The sequence below is a fragment of the Mastigoproctus giganteus genome, chromosome 6 (genome assembly GCF_048544385.1).
Source record: "Mastigoproctus giganteus isolate SK-2022 chromosome 6, ASM4854438v1, whole genome shotgun sequence".
Taxonomy (NCBI): Eukaryota; Metazoa; Arthropoda; class Arachnida; order Uropygi; family Thelyphonidae; genus Mastigoproctus; species Mastigoproctus giganteus.
The window spans coordinates 221,790,446-221,810,278 of NC_143580.1; the positions used below are offsets into that span (position 1 = coordinate 221,790,446).

General features: G+C 36.8%; 1 protein-coding gene across 3 annotated transcripts in view; it reads right to left on the reverse strand.

Annotated features, from left to right (window-relative positions):
• The window catches only part of LOC150085010 (leucine-rich PPR motif-containing protein, mitochondrial-like), a 380,604-nt gene that overhangs the window by 155,236 nt on the left and 205,535 nt on the right, over positions 1–19,833 (reverse strand). For all 3 annotated transcript variants that reach the window (XM_090376735.1, XM_090376734.1, XM_090376736.1), the window contains exons 21-22: positions 5,380–5,442; positions 3,130–3,269 (exon numbers count right to left, since the gene is read on the reverse strand). In XM_090376735.1, the coding sequence (XP_090232861.1) occupies positions 3,130–3,269; positions 5,380–5,442 (203 nt within the window). The remainder of the gene's footprint in view (positions 1–3,129; positions 3,270–5,379; positions 5,443–19,833) is intronic.

Genomic DNA, 19,833 nt, shown 5'->3' on the forward strand with positions numbered 1-19,833 from the left:
ACGGTTTTCTTCAAGACTACTCTGGAAAAAGAAACACTAATTACCATGAAGTAATGTGGCCAATTAATGCTACAATTGGGGTTATACTTGGCAAGGTGCAATTCTGCTACTACCCGAGTACAAGGATACCCTATTATTCAATATAAAATAAAATCATGAATATAAAAAAGACAAAGCAATGCTTATTCTCAGTAGTGCAAACACACATCTTCTCCCAAGCAGACTTATCCTCACAACCACACAGCCAAAATATGAGTGCCACTTTCTAATAAATAAATAAATGGAATTAAACAGAAACAGGGCACTCACAAGCACCATATTTTCAAGGGAATATCAGAGCTCTGAACTTCAAAAAGGATTGTATTTCGATCACTGACCACTATCAACCCAAATATCAAGAGATGGTAGTACACAATCTGAAGACAGAAAGAAAACAATGAACAAGCTAAACTCAAAATCCTAAAGATCCCATGGTCACTATCCCCCCCCATAGTAAGTTTAAACTTTTACCCAGCCAATGACAGGTTTTCACCAAATGTAAATTAACATTACAAACTATGCAAATAATTAAAAACTAAATTAAACATATCAACTACTTGCATAATAAACAGAACATAATTAATTATAATCAAATATAGGTAGTTCTCGACTTTACGAGTTAATTTGTTCATAGCGCGCACGCATAAAGCGGGAATTAAATCCCATAGACATGTTAAAAATAGGGGTTAATATCTCAACAATGAAATTAGTTAGCTAATTAGTTTGTTTAAACAATGACTGATTTATCCAAAGAAATGAAAATGTAGCCTGTAACACAAGTAAATTATTATAATAAAGAAATTATTTATGACTTACAAATGTTAAAGAATGTTTATTCTTCATCATCATCGACTAAATGCACACTGGTTGATCACTCATTATTGGCTCGGCACTCGTTGGTTTGTTGCACAAGGAATCATCTTCTTCAGAAATGCTTCAAGGCATTTGTTTCCAAGATAATCTTCTCTTTTAATTATAAATTTCATGATTGCATGAATAAGCATTTTTTAACGGCATACGCAAATTGCAACTAGCATGATTCGCGTGGAGTAACAAGTTTACGAAGCTTAAAAAAATGAACGAAGAGAAGATTCTGAAAATTATTTGTTTTTTATACAATTGAAGATTTCAGTAAAGGGGAAACACATTTCACCATAATAATGTAAAAAACCACACAATTCCAGCTATCGGTATTTTTGCAAATGCAAGAAGATAGAGTTTACTACCAATTTATAATTTCTTGCAGTAACAGAAAGGCCCAATAAACCAGAAAGTGCAAATTGTTTTTGTTGTTTTATGGTCATGACCTCCAGAAATGTGCTTTAGAAAAATATCACAAAGCCATTTAAAATTGATTTTTTTTTTTTTTTTTTTTGATTTGGTAGTTGTTGGCGCATCGGCTTCTGTGGCCATATTGCACCTCCCAAGGTTTTTGCAGTACTTTGATCCAAGCCCGAGGCGGGAATCGAACCCGCGACCTTTGGGTTGCCAGATTTAAAATTGATTCTTATAATGGAACACGTGATAATGATGAAAGCGTTCATCATTATCACTGTTTAAGCATATTAATGATTTGAATTGGTAACTAATACAATTTACAAACCACCTCACGACCTTTTATATGGCCTTAAGCTCATGACCCTAAAAATGACATTTTATGCATATTTGCCAGATTTCTTGGAATAAATTTGAGGTATTTTGGTTTCAAATAAACATTGTTTTTATTTTATTTTTTATTATTTATTTTTTTTTTTGATTTGGTAGTTGTTGCCGCATCGGCTTCTGTGGCCATATTGCACCTCCCAAGGTTTTTGCAGTACTTTGATCCAAGCCCGAGGCAGGAATCGAACCCGCGACCTTTGGGTTGCCGGGCAGGTACTTTACCCACTCGGCTAGCCCGGTCGGCTTTTTATTTTATGCACTACATCAGAGGTCTTTTGACATCTACATCAGAGTTATACAATGTCATTTTAAAAATGGCATTGTATAACTAAGATATTTTAAATATCTTAGTTATACAGCAAAAATTTCAACTTCCGAGATCTTGAAACGAATTACCAAAAAACAATGTGTTATTGGGTTCACATTACGATATTTTAACGATGTGATGGCGTCTTTGAAATGGATTAATATCGTAAAACGGGTAAACTGTATTGTATTGCTATGCATGTGGTTTGGAATGTGGTATTTATGAATGTTTAACATTAATTTTTTGCTATTAATGTTCATATTTTCGATTTTGTTGATACTTAGACACTTGGGGCAAAAAAACTCGTAAATCGAGAACTGCCTGTAATTATTTGAATAATTAATTAGTTTCCTATTAATATGTATTAAAATTAACTGGAGTGGGTTGTTTTGGCTAGTAGACAACTTCAGTAAGCCATCAGCATATTGCTATGCTGGTTTATTTAAATTTATTAAACTGCGTGTTTTGGAAGGTTTGTTTTTTTGTTATTTAGGAGCATTAGCAACCAAGGCCATGTTGCTCCAGGGATATGTGGTGGTCATTCCCTGACCTTTCCGCATCCTCTGTATTTGGTGGTCGTGGGCTTGAACCATGGTCTAATCAAGAAGCGTACTGCTGCTCCTGCCCACCTAGCTATGGAGGCACCTCTCTTTTTTTTTTGGAAGGCGCCTCCATAGCCAGGTGGGCAGGAGCAGCAGTACGCTTCTAGTTTGTTCACTGGATGAAAATTTACAAGTAAAATCATAGAGTAACCTCTATACCTTCCCAGATACTGCCTGAAGTTCTGCAGACATTTACTGTGTTCCTTGTGCATTTCTCTGCACAACAAACACAGTAAAGCAAAAAATGCTATAGCCTATGTGATACTGTAGATATAGCTTATTCATGTTGCTAAGATTTCAAAAATTCTGGTTTATTAAAAAATCTTTTGGTATATGCATGTAATACATGAGCATTACACACAGAACTGGTGTATTTTAGCTTATTACATATTTCAAATCTGATAATAAAGCAATTATTGACCACTGTAATAACACTTAATTGTAATTAAGATCTCTGATATAACCTTATTATTTAGCTAAATGCAAACAAAACAATCATGCTCACAAATCTGCACTCACATCAATTTCTTGTAATTAAGAGCTTCTTCTAGATTGCCACTAGCTACAAACATATCCATGATCTGTGCCTGCATAGCTGGTGATAAACGAAATCCATTATTTTCCAATTCAGTTTTTATCTCCAAAGCCTTATCAAAGTCCTAATAAAAAAATGAACAAAGTATATATTGCAAAAAATTCAATAACAATACAAATTTATATATCTACTGGAGATAATGACATCATCATGTTTGTTACTAACAATATCATTAATGCTTATATTTTTCCCCCAATGTTAAAATTTATCTTATGAAATGCATATCAGCTTACTTTTGTAAAACACTTAATAAACCTGATAGTAAAATAATTAAGACAAAATTTATCCTGAAAAAGGCCTCTGAGGTTGGGCAAATTCATATTTTAGCAATAAATCAGCTCATACACCAACCGTAAAAATAAGTATTTTACTGTAACTAAAATATTTACAAATTAAAAATGAAATAAAATAAATATTTACAAAAACTGCTATTATATTAAAATAAATTATGTACATGTGAAAAACATTAAAAGAGGATGCGGTTATTGTGGATCGGGCGCATGGGTTCTGGAACCATAAATGGCTCTAGAGCCTACGAATCTGTTCATCCGACCACAATATTATGAATAGGGGCAGAGGTATGCATATGCATCCTCTGTTTGAAACTATTATCCTAAGTACGGATGAACGGTTTTGCTTGACACATTCCCGAGCTGTTTCCACTTCCAGTTCAGACCATGCGCCGACTGCACCATGTGTATAAGTACCATGAGCCTGTTATATATGGATGTGCTGCAGGAAGTTTTGTTACTGCTGAGGAAGGAAGCCGATGCTTCCGAAAGCTCCAGATTTTTATCATTTTTAATCCAGTTTATTTTAGTGTATTTTATCGCAAGGATCTCATCACAGTTTTAATGTTTATCACATGTACATAATTTATTTTAATATAATAGCAGTTTTTGTAAATATTTATTTTATTTCATTTTTAATTTGTAAATATTTTAGTTACAGTAAAATACTTATTCTTATGGTTGGTGTATGAGCTGATTTATTGCTAAAATACAAAATTTATTACTATATGCAGAGAAGAAAGAATATGTAAGCACATATTTTCTTTGACAAAACAGAGTTAAATAGCAGGAACCAGTGAAAATATCCAAATGAAACTTAAGAAAATATATGACCTATAATAAGTACTACAGATTATTACACAGAAAATAACCATTTCTTTCATTAAGTCATGGTTGTCAACTGCTCATCACCGAAGTCAAAGGGGCCATCCACTTCAACTAACTGTCATTGGTAAACAGCTGGTGAGGCTATCAAGAAGCCCAGGGGGCAATAATCCCCACTTAGCAAAAATTCTGTTCCTGAAGAGATTGTGGCAATGGTTAGAGGTCAACAATATATCTTCCAAGAGCAACCAAAGTATGCCATACAGGAATGAAATCAGAAGATCACATTGGTCAAGCCAAATAGATAATGATGTTAACCTATATAGCTCTCAAACAATCTGGTACAATGCAGTTGGGCTTTATCAAAAAACTTTCCTGTACTAGTCTCACATTGGAGTACAAGATGTCGTCTTACTACCTATACACAGCCACGGCTTCTCTGAATGCACATAAATATCAGTATGTCAACCCAGAGAGATGCTTGCCCAACCAGCACATTTCCTTTTAACCATAAGTGTCCTTTCAATGGTGTTACGAGGAAATGTCATATCCCTGATTTCCTTCAGATGAGCGTACATCTTGAATCACCTTGCAGAGCAAATCTGGATTCTCAGTAAACAACACACCATCTAGGTCTTCAATTCAAATAACATGCTGTCCGCATATTATTTGAATTGAAGGTCTCATAATAGCATAAGATTTGTTATCTTGCAGGGAAGCCAGAATTCTCCAACCTAAGAAACTATCTAAATTTCTTAATTTTGTATTTCCAGGCATTATCATTTATAATAAGAACAATAAAACCATTTTGCACACTGCTTCTTCCCTGATACTATAGGAATGCTGAAGATTTTGATAAAACAAGGTCCATAATGATTTCTGGTATCAGTAGATTTCTAGTAATTATAAACATTTCTAGAACATGCTATAAGATTTTTATATTTCTATTGAATATTTGTTTGAAGAATTATTACTATTCATGATTTTTAGGCACCACTTTATCTAATGTTTGAATTTCTGATTTTTGCTACATAACTGAAAACTAGTCATAAACATTACCTTAACACGACAGTAATTCTGTAGCAGACGGCGTAAGGTTCCTCTTGTGTTCATCCCTTTAGCCTAAAAATAATAAAAATAATTACTAAATTAATTTTAACTCAACATACCAACAAATAGTAAACAAAACAATTTTCAGAAAAAAACCATACCTTTGGCATCCAATTTTATTGAATTTCACTCTTAAAAAGATGGTAATTCTAAAATAGCATAAGATTTGTTTTTATTTTTCTAGTCATACAAAAGGTAAACAATGCTTCCATAACTGAAACCATTCCAAGGGAAAATTTAGGATAGTAATCAGCATTAGTAGGCAGTAATCAATTTTAATTAATAAAATGAGTAGTATGTGATTCAATTACTAAAGTTCTGGAAGTCATTGTTGATGTGGTTTTCAGTGCAATGGCTACTTATGTCATATTGCACCTATGAAAGTGGTTCATACTGCCTGTGTTGGTTGCTATAGACGCAGTTATATAATCCTATTCATTTTAGGAAGGAGAAAAATTCTGAGAGATTTGATTTTTCACCTATGATATGGCTAAATGACAAAGGTTCTTTTAAGTTTGCCAGAAAACTGAATGACACTAGACGAGCATTACTATATATAGTACATTCCAAAAGTATATATTTGACTGTAAGCAGTGTATGGCAGTAATTACACTGAGGAGAGACATTTCCTGACAAAAGAAACAGATGGGTTAAAAGAGTATGGCTGATTCTGGTTCTGGCTAGAATTACTACTTCTTGTCTATTTGTAATGAAGCTTGCAGCCCATAATTTTGGTACAGGTTTAATTTGGAAGAACTTATTATGAATTTGTGCTTGCCATTGAAGTATCCATTGACCTTTAGATATACTCATATACTTTGAATATTCATTTTACAATCTGCAAACGGTAGTAGGAAATTTGTTGGGGCTGTGCTGGATAAGTGTTTGGCAGCAGCATCCGCAATTTCATTTCTTGATATTCCATTATGGCCTGGGATCCAGCAGAAGACAACCTTTTGCTGGTGTTCTCTGAGATGAATCAACCCTGTCCTGATGAGCTTTATTAATGGATGAGTAGGTGAAGATGTGTTTTGCATGACTAAGAAGGAAATTTGCGAGTCTGTGTATATTATGCTCTTATGGAATGATGGAGGGAAAACATTTCTATAGCAAGCTTTATGGCATATAATTTAGTGTAACTACTACATTGTATGGGAAGAGATAGAGAAATAGTAGTATCAGGGAGAGTACCACAGCTGCAACCAATCTACTCAGCAGACTTCGATCTGTCAGTATATATATATAGTGAAGTCAAGATAACATTGAGTATGGGCGTTGACTATGTGTAGCTGTTGGATGTTAGTCTGATAGACACTGTTTTCCCCATTGGAGGAAAAAATTGTCACAAGATAGCATGATGACAGATCATGGAGGGTTGGAATCTATAGGATCTTGGAGAACTTAGCTGAAGTGTAAATTCCAATCATCTGCTAGTTTCTTTAACCTAATACCAGTAGGCTGAATTGCCTGTGGTTTATTTCTATAAAAGGTAAACTGCAGATCATTAAGTATTGACCAATTAGGATGGGTTGCCTGGCTTTGGATCTTGGTTGCATAGTTCAGCAACAGCATTTTTCTTCTGATATTTAGAGGAGCTTTGTGGGCTTCATACAAACTTTGCACTAGAGATGTTCTGAAAGCACCTAGAGCCTTTTTTTTTTTTTTTTTGGTAGTTGTTGGCGCATAGGCTTCTGTGGCCATAATGCACCTCCCAAGGTTTTTGCAGTACTTTGATCCAAGCCCGAGGCGGGAATCGAAACCGCGACCTTTGGGTTGCCAGGCAGGCACTTTGCCCACCTGGCTAGCCCGGTCAGCCCACCTAGAGCTGTCCTAAGAGCTTAAATAGGGTTGAGGTGAAATAAAGCACTCTCCCTAGAAGAATCTAAGACAGGTATACTGTAGTCCAGGCATGATCTGATTATGGATCTATATACACTAGTGGTCAAAGAAAGTGCATCACATACAAATTTAACATTTCTAACCTTTTTCATGATGGTATGTTACATTAATGACTAGCATCACAAATAGAAATATAAACAAAAGATATTTATTAATAGTTAAGGCAAAATGAAGTAATATTTGACAGGCACTCTCATATTACAAAATGAGCATTTGCAACCTTTATACTACAGTTTGAGTAAACATGACAATTACAGCTGAAATGTTATCAGAAGCCCTCAATTTGTTTCAGTTTATCATTTAAATGGAAAACAAAATGAAAAGTTCACCAGGTGCAAACTAATATTTAGTTGAACTGCCTCTGGCCCTGATGACAGCAGCACACCGTCAAGACATTGATAAGATCAATTTCTGAAGATAATCAACTGATAGTTCGTGATGACTGTTCTTCCAACAATTTTTTCATCTGAAACAAATGTAAACACATTAGTGTTGAATCTCTAATCCAGAAATGAAGCTAAAGTAACTACAGAAGTGCCTGCTTACACTTTTCGCCCGACAACAAGGAGCAGAGTCGTCCTGAAAGACGCAGTTACTTGGCAGGTTGAAATGATCTCTAATGATGGCAGCAATTTGCCTTCCAATATAGCCAGGTATCCATTGGCATTTACAGAACCTTTTATAAACTGCAGGTTATATCTACTCCACGATACGAAATGCACCCCCATATCATCTGGCTGGTAGGGAATTTCACTGTAGACACCATACAGTCTGGATGGTATTCTTCACCATATCATTTGTCTCCCATGAGCCATGCAATTTGAATTTCTTCTCATCCGAGAAAATAACTGACTTCCACTGCTCAGGGGGCCCTTTTGACATGCTCTTTACACCAAATTAATCGGACCTTTTTCATTTTTTGTGTGAGCAGGGACTTCTTCTTAGAATGACAGGCTACAAGTCCATTTTTGATGAGGCATCTTCTGACTGTTAGTGCACTTGTGAACACTCCTGTATGTTCTTCCCATTCTCTTTTCAGCTCAGACAAAGCTTTACGGTTTTTAAAGCATAAGCGCTTCAAAACACACTCCTGTTTTGGAGTAGAGACTCATTTACGTCCGGTTCCTTTTTTCCCCTATCAGCAGAACCAGTATTCTTGAGTTTGGAAAGAAATCTACTCACTGTCGAATGATTACAAGACACTGTATAAGAAATGTGACGGGAAGAACATCCTTCCTCAAGTAAAGCAACAATAGCAATCTTTCTTTGTGGTGTCAACTGCACGTAACTCACCATCCTGACACAAGCAAGGAATGACCAACTCTTGTAGATAGTGCTCATATAGCTGAAAGTAACAGCTGATGCAATATTACATCATCACCTATGCGTGTCAATGTTGGCATATACTTATGTTATTCGGACAACAATTACAATTTTAAGGGGTGGTGCACTTTCTTTGAGCACCAGTGTATATCTAGATGAAATGATAATTAACCATGAAAACTATGTTACTACACAGAGAGATGGAGGATAATCCTCTTCAGAGGAGACTCCATCATGCATATACTTATTCCACCATTTGTCACTGTTGTAAGAACCTCCTCAAACTCAGTTTTCAGTATTGAGAGCTACTCTGTTGCATTTTATTTAATATATTAACTTCCACAATGGGCGAGTAAATTCTGATATTCAGGACCACCAATTTTTTTTTTGTTATTATGCTCTATAATAAGCCCACTTCTTGATGAAAAATGAAAAATAATCAATATTTTTAAAGAACTTTTTACAAGACTAACCAAAGTCACAAAAAAAAAAAAAAAAAAAAAAAAACTTTAATTAAAAAGATTCCCCAAAGTAACCTATTATATGGAATATCCACGTGGTACAACGAATAACGTGTTAATGAAAATTTCACTTAAGAAAATACTTAGGGTACCAAGCAATTTTCTTTATTATTAGTACCTGTAAGTCTCATTTGGAAGAGGCATCTTCTGACTGTTAGTGCACTTGTGAACACTCCTGTATGTTCACAAGACACACACACACAAAAAATTCAGCAATGAATTATTTTAAGTCTATTTAAGCCTAATTAATGTAATGGTTTAAATGAAAAAATAATAATAATAATAATATATAAGTAAATAAATTTCACAAAAATTATGAATGACACTGCATATCCTATATCGTAAATATGGGGGAAGATTCACTTAATTAAAAGATTCTCTCGATTCACTTAAATATTAAAAACAGTACTTTTTTAATATTTCCGGATTGTAAAATGATTATTTTTTAAAATGTGCTGGATAATAAGCACAATGAAATATTACAGTATTCTCTTACAACATTAAAAGGTTTCTAATTGACAAGGAATTTTTTTTTCAGACATAATTCATTCAGCAAGCACTTCATTCTAGTATCTGCTGAGTGCAAAGATTTGGTAATTAGCAGGGAAAAAATGAAATGGTCATAGGCAAATTATTATGTATGCATTATTGAGTTTGGAAAGAAATCTACTCACTGTTGACTGATTACATGACACTCTATAAGCAACATGACAGGAAGAACATCCTTCCTCAAGTAAAGCAACAATGGCACTCTTTCTTTGTGGCGTCAACTGCATGTAACTCGCCATCCTGACACAAGCAAGGAATGACTGCAATTCTTGCAGAGCGTGCTAATATAGCTGAAAGTAACAGCTGATGCAATATTACGTCATCACCTATGCATGTCAACCTTATCTAATGTAATAGACCTGAGTTTAACTTCTGTTCCAGGAAAATTAATGGAGGCACTAGTTAAAGAAGCACTGCAGGATCATTTAAACAAGACTTCAGCTATAGCTCGGACACAGCATGGTTTTGTTAAGGGGAAGTCTTACCTGACCAATTTGATTGGATACTATGATGCAGTCACAAAGGAACTGGATGCAGGGAATAACTATGATATTATATACTTGGATCTTAGAAAGGCTTTTGATACTGTTGCACATGGAAGACTGCTGCACAAATTGGAGCAGTGTGGCATTGGAGGCAAATTGCTGCTGTGGATAAAGGGGTGGCTGAGGGGGAGAAGACAGAGAGTGGTAATCAATGGACACTGCTCGTCGTGGAGTAATGTTATTAGTGGAGTCCCTCAGGGCTCAGTGTTGGGTCCATTATTGTTTTCTGTATTCATAAATGATATTGATGAGGGTATACCAAGCTTAATGTCGAAGTTTGCAGATGATACAAAGGTAGGCAGGGTTGTCAAGGACACTACTGACATTATGCTGCTGCAACAGGATCTGGAAAGGTTGAGCAGATGGGCTGAGAGGTGGCAAATGAAGTTTAACATTGACAAATGTTAAACTACACATGGGAAACAGCAACCCCAGAGCAATGTATCAACTCTGTGGTACTACACCGACAGTGGTAGAGAATGAAAGGGACCTGGGGGTGGTTGTGCAGGCAAATATGAAGTTCTCTGAGTAGTGCAGACGGGCTGCAAGAGTAGCTCATGGTGTATTGTCAATGATATATAGGAATTTTTCTAGCAGGGATAAGAAGGTGATTATTCCCTTGTATAAGGCAATGGTCAGGCCACACCTAGAGTACTGTATACAGGTCTGGAGGCCTCATTTCAAGAAGGATGTAGAGCTGCTGGAACGAGTACAGAGAAGGGCAACAAGATTAGTGAATGGAACAAAGGGGTGCTCTTACGAAGAAAGGCTTAAGTTTTGCAAATTACAGTGTCTGGAGACTAGGCACCAGCGAGGTGATCTGATAGAGGTGTATAAAGCCTTGAATGGTTTGAGCATGCTCAATGCTGATGGGATTCTTCCTCTCGCTCAGAATAATCACCTGAGAGGGCATAAATTCAAACTGAGGAAAGACAGATGTAGGATAGACGTGCGGAAATTTGCCTTTAGCCAGCGGGTGGTTGGTTGGTGGAACAGACTTCCATCCCTTGTCGTAGAAGTTGATAGCCTAAATAAGTTTAAGGCTCAGCTGGACAGGTATTTGGAACGAACAGAGAGGTGAAGTGGAAGCGGGTTTTTTTTTTTTTTTTTTTTGGCTGATGCTGCATAAGCATGCTTTCTTGCATCATTAGTAGAGGCATTTGATGCAAGAAAGCATGCTTTCTTGCATCAAATGCCTCTACTAATGCTAATGCTAATCTGTAAGAAATATTGCCATATACTTAATTATTCGGACAATAATTACAATTTTAAGGGGTGATGCACTTTCTTTGTACACTGGTGTAAGTGAAGCAAGCTGTAACAATCTGATCCCCAGGGTGTGGCTGATAAGACTGAGTACGTATAGTTTTTTTTGACAAGCAGTCTGGAGATGTTCGATGTGCTTTTGGTAGTTTAACTTGCTGTCAAAAATACTATTAATAGTCACGAATACTATTAGCTATTAATAGAGGATGGTTATCCAAGTGGGGTTTGGGTTCAGGATGCTTTTACATCTGAGGCAGAAGTGAATGGCAGTAGATTTCTGGCTGGACAGTCTATAACAGCTTTGTGTTATCCATGTTTGGATGCAATTAACTGATATTTGCAGTTGGCTCTCAATGTAGTTCATGTTTTGAGAATGACAGGAATTGACAGGAATTGTGAGATCGTTGGTGAAAAGGTATGAATCCACAATTTTCGGAATGAGTTCAATTATATCATTCATTCTAATTGCAGACAACAAAGTGGTACTGAGAACAGACTTTTGTGGGAATCCTTCTTCTTGCATGTAGTTTTTAGAGAGTGTTCCCCAATAACAAACTTGGAAGGACCTTTGTAGGAAATTCTGAATAAAATAATGGCTTTCAGGTCAAGAGAATGTAGATGCTTTAAGATGCCGAAACTCCAAGTGATGGCATTTCGGCATCTTAAAGGATCTACATTCTCTGTTTGCTATCTTAAAGGATCTACATTCTCTGTTTGCTATCTTAAAGGATCTACAAAGGGTACTAGGAAAGTTTTGCAATATGATGCAACAATGAATCACAGGAAGCTGATTGTTGCTGCATGTTGAGACATGTTCATACGTGCATAGTAGCCGCCGTGCCAAGTCGATGGGCTGAGTTATTCATTAGTAGTGAGAGTGTAAAGTGCGTGCGATGGCATCGTGGTCACGAAATGAGATAAGGACAGTTTTGCGGTATAATTTCGTGCGTGGTTTAACCATAGACCAGTGCTTAGAAGAAATGACTCTTGCACTAGATGATGATTGTCCACATCGTACAACGATATTCAGGTGGTATAGAGAATTCCAAAGGGAAAATTTCACTCTGGAGGATTCTGAGAGGCCGGGAAGGCCACGAACGTCAGTTACGGAGGAAAACGTTACTGCTGTGAGGAAATTGCTTGCCGAAAACAGGCGAGTGACCTACCAACAGATAGAGGATACTTTGGGCCTAAATGCACCAGCAATTCGTTCGATTCTGCAAGATCATTTGCACGTGAAGAAACTTTGTTCTCTCTGGGTGCCGCATCAACTGACTGAAGAGCAGATGACACGACGTGTGACTTGGTGCCGGGAGATGTTAAAAAAGTTTGATAAGAGACAATCTCGGTATGTGAACAACATCGTGACAGGTGACGAGACTTGGCTGTACTATTACGATCTGCCGACCGAGGCTCAAAACAAAGTTTGAGTCTTTGATGATGACGACACACCCGTAATTGTCAGAAAATCCCGATCTGTAAAGAAGAAAATGATAGCTGTATTTTTCAAATCGAGTGGAATTGTGGAACGTGTCGTTTTGGACACGCAGAAGACAGTCACAGCTAAGTGGTATACTGAACAATGCCTGCCTAAAGTCATTGGATCTATGAAGAACCTGCGGCCAAAGTCAAGAATGGACACCTGGTACCTCCATCACGATAATGCTGCAGCTCACCGCGCCAAAGCCTGCACCGAATATTTGACCACGACAGGACTGAAACTTCTCGAGCACCCTCCCTACAGTCCAGACCTTGCTCCCTGCGACTTTGCACTGTTCCCGCATGTGAAAATGAAGCTAAAAGGGAGGCGGTTTTCCAGTGATGAGGACCTTCTACGGGCTTGGGACAACGAGTGTGCTTTACTCCCTAGTGAAACTTGGCAGAACTGGTTTAAAGATTGGTTTCGGAGGATGGAGAGGTGTACTGAATGTAGAGGAAATTACTTTGAAAAAATTAAATAAACAAAGCTGTATTGCAAAACTTTCCTAGTACCCTTTGTACATTCTCTGTTTGCTATCTTAAAGGATCTATATTATCAGTTTGCTAAATTTGATATCTTCCTCAATGTCAAGACGAAATGTTCATTCATGACAAAATGTTTCTTTTTGATGAATGCATTTGTGATGTTTGCTTCAACTTTAATCATGAGAACTAATGATGACTGATTTTTCAGAATCCAAATTGATCGTTGTTAATCAAGTTTGGGGACTCGAGGAACAAGTGGTGATATACATAGTATATCCCATCGAGGCCAGCAGCATTTTCTTGAGTTGGTAAGAGATTGCTGTAGTTCAATCATGGTAAATGGTTGATTATAAGGCAAAACATAAGTGTCAGTGAAATTCAGTCTGGACTTCTCTGTTATGGTTTTAATTTTTTTAAATGATTGATCATAAGCATGTGAAGAAGACAACTGAGAAAATACCATTCTCATATGGGGCAAGGAAGCCTAAGGCTTATGCTGCACCAGCCATAAAAAAAAAAAAAAAGAAGAAAGAGTAAAATAAAATAAATACAGCAGGCCCTCGTTATAACGCAGTTTGCTTTACGCTGATTCGCTATAACACTCTTTTACAGATTGCATTTTTGGCATATTTAATGAAATCGTTTCATTTGATGGGGTCGATAGCTTGAAAATGAATAGGAAAACAGCATTAAACATTTCCCACGCTGACTTGAGAAATTTTCCCACGTTCAGTGAAATTTTCTCGCACGCTAATACAGTGACTTGTTACGTAGTTAAGAGATCAACATTTTAAAAAATGAAGTATATTGCTTGTAATATTTGCATTATATGCATTTATCCGAAGAGTAGTCATCACTCAGTACAGTATTAGATATTGTGCGTAACGGACAGTTTACTTGAACATTGCATCGTAATTAATGTAACCAACGCAGTTACATTTTCGAAGAGTTAATAACGGCAGATAAGAATGAAAAAGAAACAATGTCTGGACACAGTACGAAGACTATAAATGTAAGAAAAAGACTGAATTTGAAAATTAAATTAGATGTTTTGAAGCGAATCAATTCTGGCCAACGACAAGCAGATGTGAGCCATAATTTAAGACTGGCAGGTTTAACTGTAAGAACAATTATAAAAAATAAAGAGTTAATTTTAGCAGCCAGAAAGACAAAAGAAAACTCACCTAAAAAAAAAAAAAAAGTGGAACCATTTAAAACTAGTAAGGGCTGGTTGAATAGATTTAAAATCCAGGGAGAAGCCGCAAGTGCAGATCAAGGAGCCGAAACTTTCAAAAAATAACTTGTTAAAATTATTGAAGAGGAGCATTACATGTTATACTTCTCAACAAGTTTTTAACATAGACGAAGCAGGACTTTTTTGGAAACAGATGCCTAAAAGAAGTTTCATATTGAAAGAAGAAAAAAACATGCCAGGTTTCAAAGTGGCAAAGAATAGGTTGACTTTATTGTTGGTGGTAATGCTGCGTGGGGATTTAAAATTGAAACCCCTTTTAGTTTACCAGGAAGAGGGCCAAAGTGCAACCTCAACACATTTTTCATGATTAAATTCGATTAAATTAAATCAATTTAGATCAATTAAATTCATGATTTTAATTGGAATTTTAAGTTTAATTTTGATAAGTAAGTAGTTACCACATAATTATATATGTATATAATGCAGATTATTTTATATGTACAAATATTTGTATGTTAAATATTTTGACCGACATCTGTGCATCTTTTCACTACCGTTTATTATTGATTAGGAAATATCCTATGGAACGACCGCAACTCACAAATACATATGTTACTCTTATATGATATCTTATGGGAAGCTGCGCTCACTTAGCGCGGATTCACTTAGCGCTCTGTTTTTCCAGAACGAATTAACAGCATTAAGTGGAGGGTCACCTGTAATTACTAAATAATAATAAAAAAAAAAGGAAATAGAATATCTGTGCATTTCCCTCCTCCTGTAGGTAACTATCCAGCTGTAAGCTAGATAATCTTGTAATAACTGAGAGTAAAGTGGAGAAGGAATTGTTGAAGTTAAGCATAAGAAAGGCAGTTATATTAAAGGAGGCGGCAAGGAAGTAAGCAAACCCTTAGCCATAATTATGAGAGCTTCCCTGGACTCAGGGTAGGTACCCATGGACTGGAGATGTGCAAATGTGACCCCAATCTACAAAGGAGGATCAAAGGGAGACACAGGTAATTACAGACCTGTTAGTTTAACTTCTGTTCCAGGGAAATTAATGGAGGCACTGGTTAAAGAAGCATTGCAGGATCATCTACACAAGACTTCAGTTAGAGCTCATACACAGCATGGGTTTGTTAAGGGGAAATCTTGTCTGACTAACTTGATTGGATACTATGATGTGTCACAAAGGAACTGGATGCAAAGAATAACTTTGATATCATATATTTGGATCTTAGCCTTTGATACTGTTGCACATGGAAGACTGCTGCACAAATTGGAGCAGTGTGGCATTGGAGGCAAATTGCTGCTATGGATAAGGGGTTGATTGAGTGGCAGAAGACAGAGAGTGGTAATCAATGGACACTGCTCAACGTGGACTAATGTTATTAGTGGAGTTCCTCAAGGTTCAGTGTTGGGTACGTTGTTGTTTTCGGTGTTTATGAATGATATTGATGATGGGATATCAAGTTTAATGTCCAAGTTTGCAGATGATACAAAGGTTGGCAGGGTCGTTAAGGACACTACCGACGCTATGCTGCTGCAACAGGATCTGGAAAGGTTGAACAGATGGGCTGAGAGGTGGCAAATGAAGTTTAACATTGAAAAATGTAAAGTACTACATATGGGAAGCAGCAACCCCAGAGTGATGTATCAACTCTGTGGTACTACACTGACAGTGGTAGAGAATGAAAAGGACCTGGAGGTAATTGTGCAGGCAGATATGAAGTTTTCTGAGCAGTGCAGACAGTCTGCAAGAGTAGCTCATAGTGTCTTGTCAATGATATACAGGAATTTTTCTAGCAGGGATAAGGAGGTGATTATCCCCTTATATAAGGGCTATGGTCAGGACACACACCTTGAGTACTGTATACAGGTCTGGAGGCCTCATTTTAAGAAAGATGTAGAGCTGTTGGAACGAATACAGAGAAGGGCGACAAGATTAGCGAAGAGAACAAAGGGTTGCCCTTACGAAGAAAGGCTTAAGTTTTGCAAATTACAGTGGTGTCTGGAGGCTAGGCACCTGCGAGGTGATCTGATTGAGGTGTATAAAGCCTTGAATGGTTTGAGCATGCTGAATGCTGATGGGATTCTTCCTCTTGCTTAGAATAATTGCCTGAGAGGGCATAAATTCAAATTGAGGAAAGACGGTTGTAGGATAGATGTGTGGAAGTTTGCCTTTAGCCAACGGGAGGTTGATTGCAGGAACAAACGTCCATCTGTCGTTGTAGAAGTTAGCTTAAATAGATTCAAGGCAGAACTTGACAAACATTTGGAGTGAGGGGATGGGTGAAATAAGGGTTTTTTTTTTTTTTTTTTTTTTTTGGTTGATGCTATATAAGCTTGCTTTCTTGCATCATGTGCCCTTGCTAATGCTAATGATCTTATATAATGGGAAACAATAGCCTTATATATAATGGGATTATGATGTCCTTATCTCTGGTAGCAGATATTCAATAAATCATCGATAGGACACCATGGGCCTTACTTTCAACCTGTCTACAATGCTAGGAGAACTTAATGTCTGACTGTATCATAACTTCCAAGTCCCTTTCTTCCAACTCCTGACTTTAGTTCAACTCCACCAAGTGTATAAGTTATTTTGGGATTACTATTCTCCAGGTGTAAGACCCTGCACTTTGCTGGATTAAAGTAAAGCTGCCACTTTTCTGGCCATCCCTGAAGTCTATCTAGGTCATGCTGAAGCAGCTCTGCTTGGCAGTGATCATTAACTACCCTACCAATCTTTACATCGCTGAAAATTTAGACATGCCATGTATCCCTTCATCGATGTCATTTCAGAAAATCAAAAACAACAGTGGTCCCAATACTGATACCTGGGGAACCCCACTTCTTACATTAACATAATCTGAAGAATAACCATTTATCACAACCCTCTGCCTCCTGCTTTGAAGCCATCCTGCTATCCATCTAAGGATTTTCCCTGTGATTCCAACCTGTTCCAGCTTATAAAGCAACCGCCCATTGGGACTGAGTTAAATGCTTTACTGAATATCTAAATAAACAATATCGAAATTATTCCCTAAATCCCATTCATGAGTGACCCTGCCAAATAGCTAACCAGACTTGTTAAACATGATTTTCTCTTTATAAAATCATGCTGTGTATCCTTTAAAATTCCATTTCTATCATTTCTAATGTAAGAAGTGGGGTTCCCCACTTCTTACATTAACCCAATCTGAACAATAACCATTAACTTGAATTCCACTCATGATCACTGTCTTCATGATTTTCCCTAATATTGAAGTTAGACCAACTAGTCAGTAATTTCCCACTACACTCTTAGAATCGTCTTTATGTATTTATTGGAGTTACACTGGTACTTTTCCAATCCAACGGAACCTCTCCTGAGTCAAGTGATACTCTCATAATTAGCCTCAATGGTTCAATGCACTCACTTGTTACCTCACTTAAAATAACACTGATGATATCCATGAATTAATTCATCACTATAAACCTCTTTCAATGTGCTTACAGGTATACAGGTATAAGCATCAACCTCAGGAGCTTTACTCGCCTGTATGCTCAAAAGTTGTTTCATTAAATAATTATGTGAAATTTCAATATTGTTAGTTAGTAGAGCGCTCCTATGTTCCAGTTCAGTAGTGGGACGGATAAAGAAGGAAATTTACCATTTAAATATTTCATTTTTCTCCAGATCAATCTGATATCAGTAGTTTTATTAATTGAAGATGTGAATTTAATACAACTTTCTTTTTTGCTTTACGTGTCATATAACAAGCTTTTGCTCTACGTTTATAATTAATAAGACTGGAAGTGGTTGGATGTTTGTAAAATAGATTCCACGCTTTGTTGTTCTCTTTTTTTCCATTGTTGCAATTTATTCCACCAGTAATTTATTTTTTGCCGATTTCTTACTTGATATTGTGCAATTGCAGCAGATGCAGCTGTCAGCATTTGATTTGTGATGTGCTCGGTAACACTGTCGATGGAACAGGACTGGATGATATAATTGTCAAATGAGATGTGTGTTCTGTATTTTTTCCAGTTAGCTCGTGAAAATATCCATTTAATTGGATTTTCTGTTGGGAAGGAATAGGATGATTGAATTTTGCACATTAACAATAATGATTGCTGCTATAAGGATCATTTAGAGTTACCCACTCTATACTTGGAAAGAGGATTGGAGAGCAAATGAAAATGTCTCTTGCAGATGTTGATCCCGTAGGGAAACAGATATAGGTAGGAGAGCCAGTATTTAGTAATGATAAATTCTGCCTGTTGATCAGCATTTTGATAAACTTTCCTTGTCTGTCTGTGGAACCCCAAAGTGGATGGCTTGCATTGAAGTTGCCTAGTAAACAAAATGGAGATGGTAACAGTAAAACAAGATCTTCAATTTCCTGAGTAGTATATAAATGATTAGGCAGAAGATAAACTGAAACCAGTGTCAGAGTGATACCATTTGGAGGAAAGGGATTTGGTGTTACGATACGGTCAGACATGAAATTCTCTGAGCATTGTAAATAGGTTGCAAGGAAGGCCCATGGTGTCCTATCGATGATCTATCCAACTTTTGCAAGTAGAGATAGGGATGTGATAATCCCATTATATAAGGCTTTTGTTAGACCACACTTGGAATACTGTGTTCAAGTATGGAGACCGCCTAAAGAAAGACACCGAGTTTCTTGAAAGGGTGCAAAGACAGGTAACTCGCCTGGTGAGATCGGCAAAAGGGCATATTTATGAAGAAAGACTTCGAATATGTGGGTTGTAGAGTTTGGAAAGTAGACACCTTAGAGGAGATTTGATTGAGGTGTTTAAGGCTCTGAGAGGCATCAATAAAATGAATGAGGACGAAATTTTCAAGGTTATAAATGATGCTAGAACTAGGGAACATAAATTCAAGTTATGGAGGGAAATGTTTAGATTGGACTCCAGGAAGTTTTATTTTAGACAGCAAGTTATAAATTACTGGAACAAGTTGCCTACATGAGTGGTAGAGGCTGACAGTTTGGGGAAATTCAAAGGTCATCTGGATAGTACCTTCGGGTGAGTATTGCTACTCCTCAGTCAGCATTATTTGTGATAGCTCTGTCTTCTCAGAATATAGTATAATTTTTGATTGAAAGTGAGACTCGAGGTGTCAAATTTG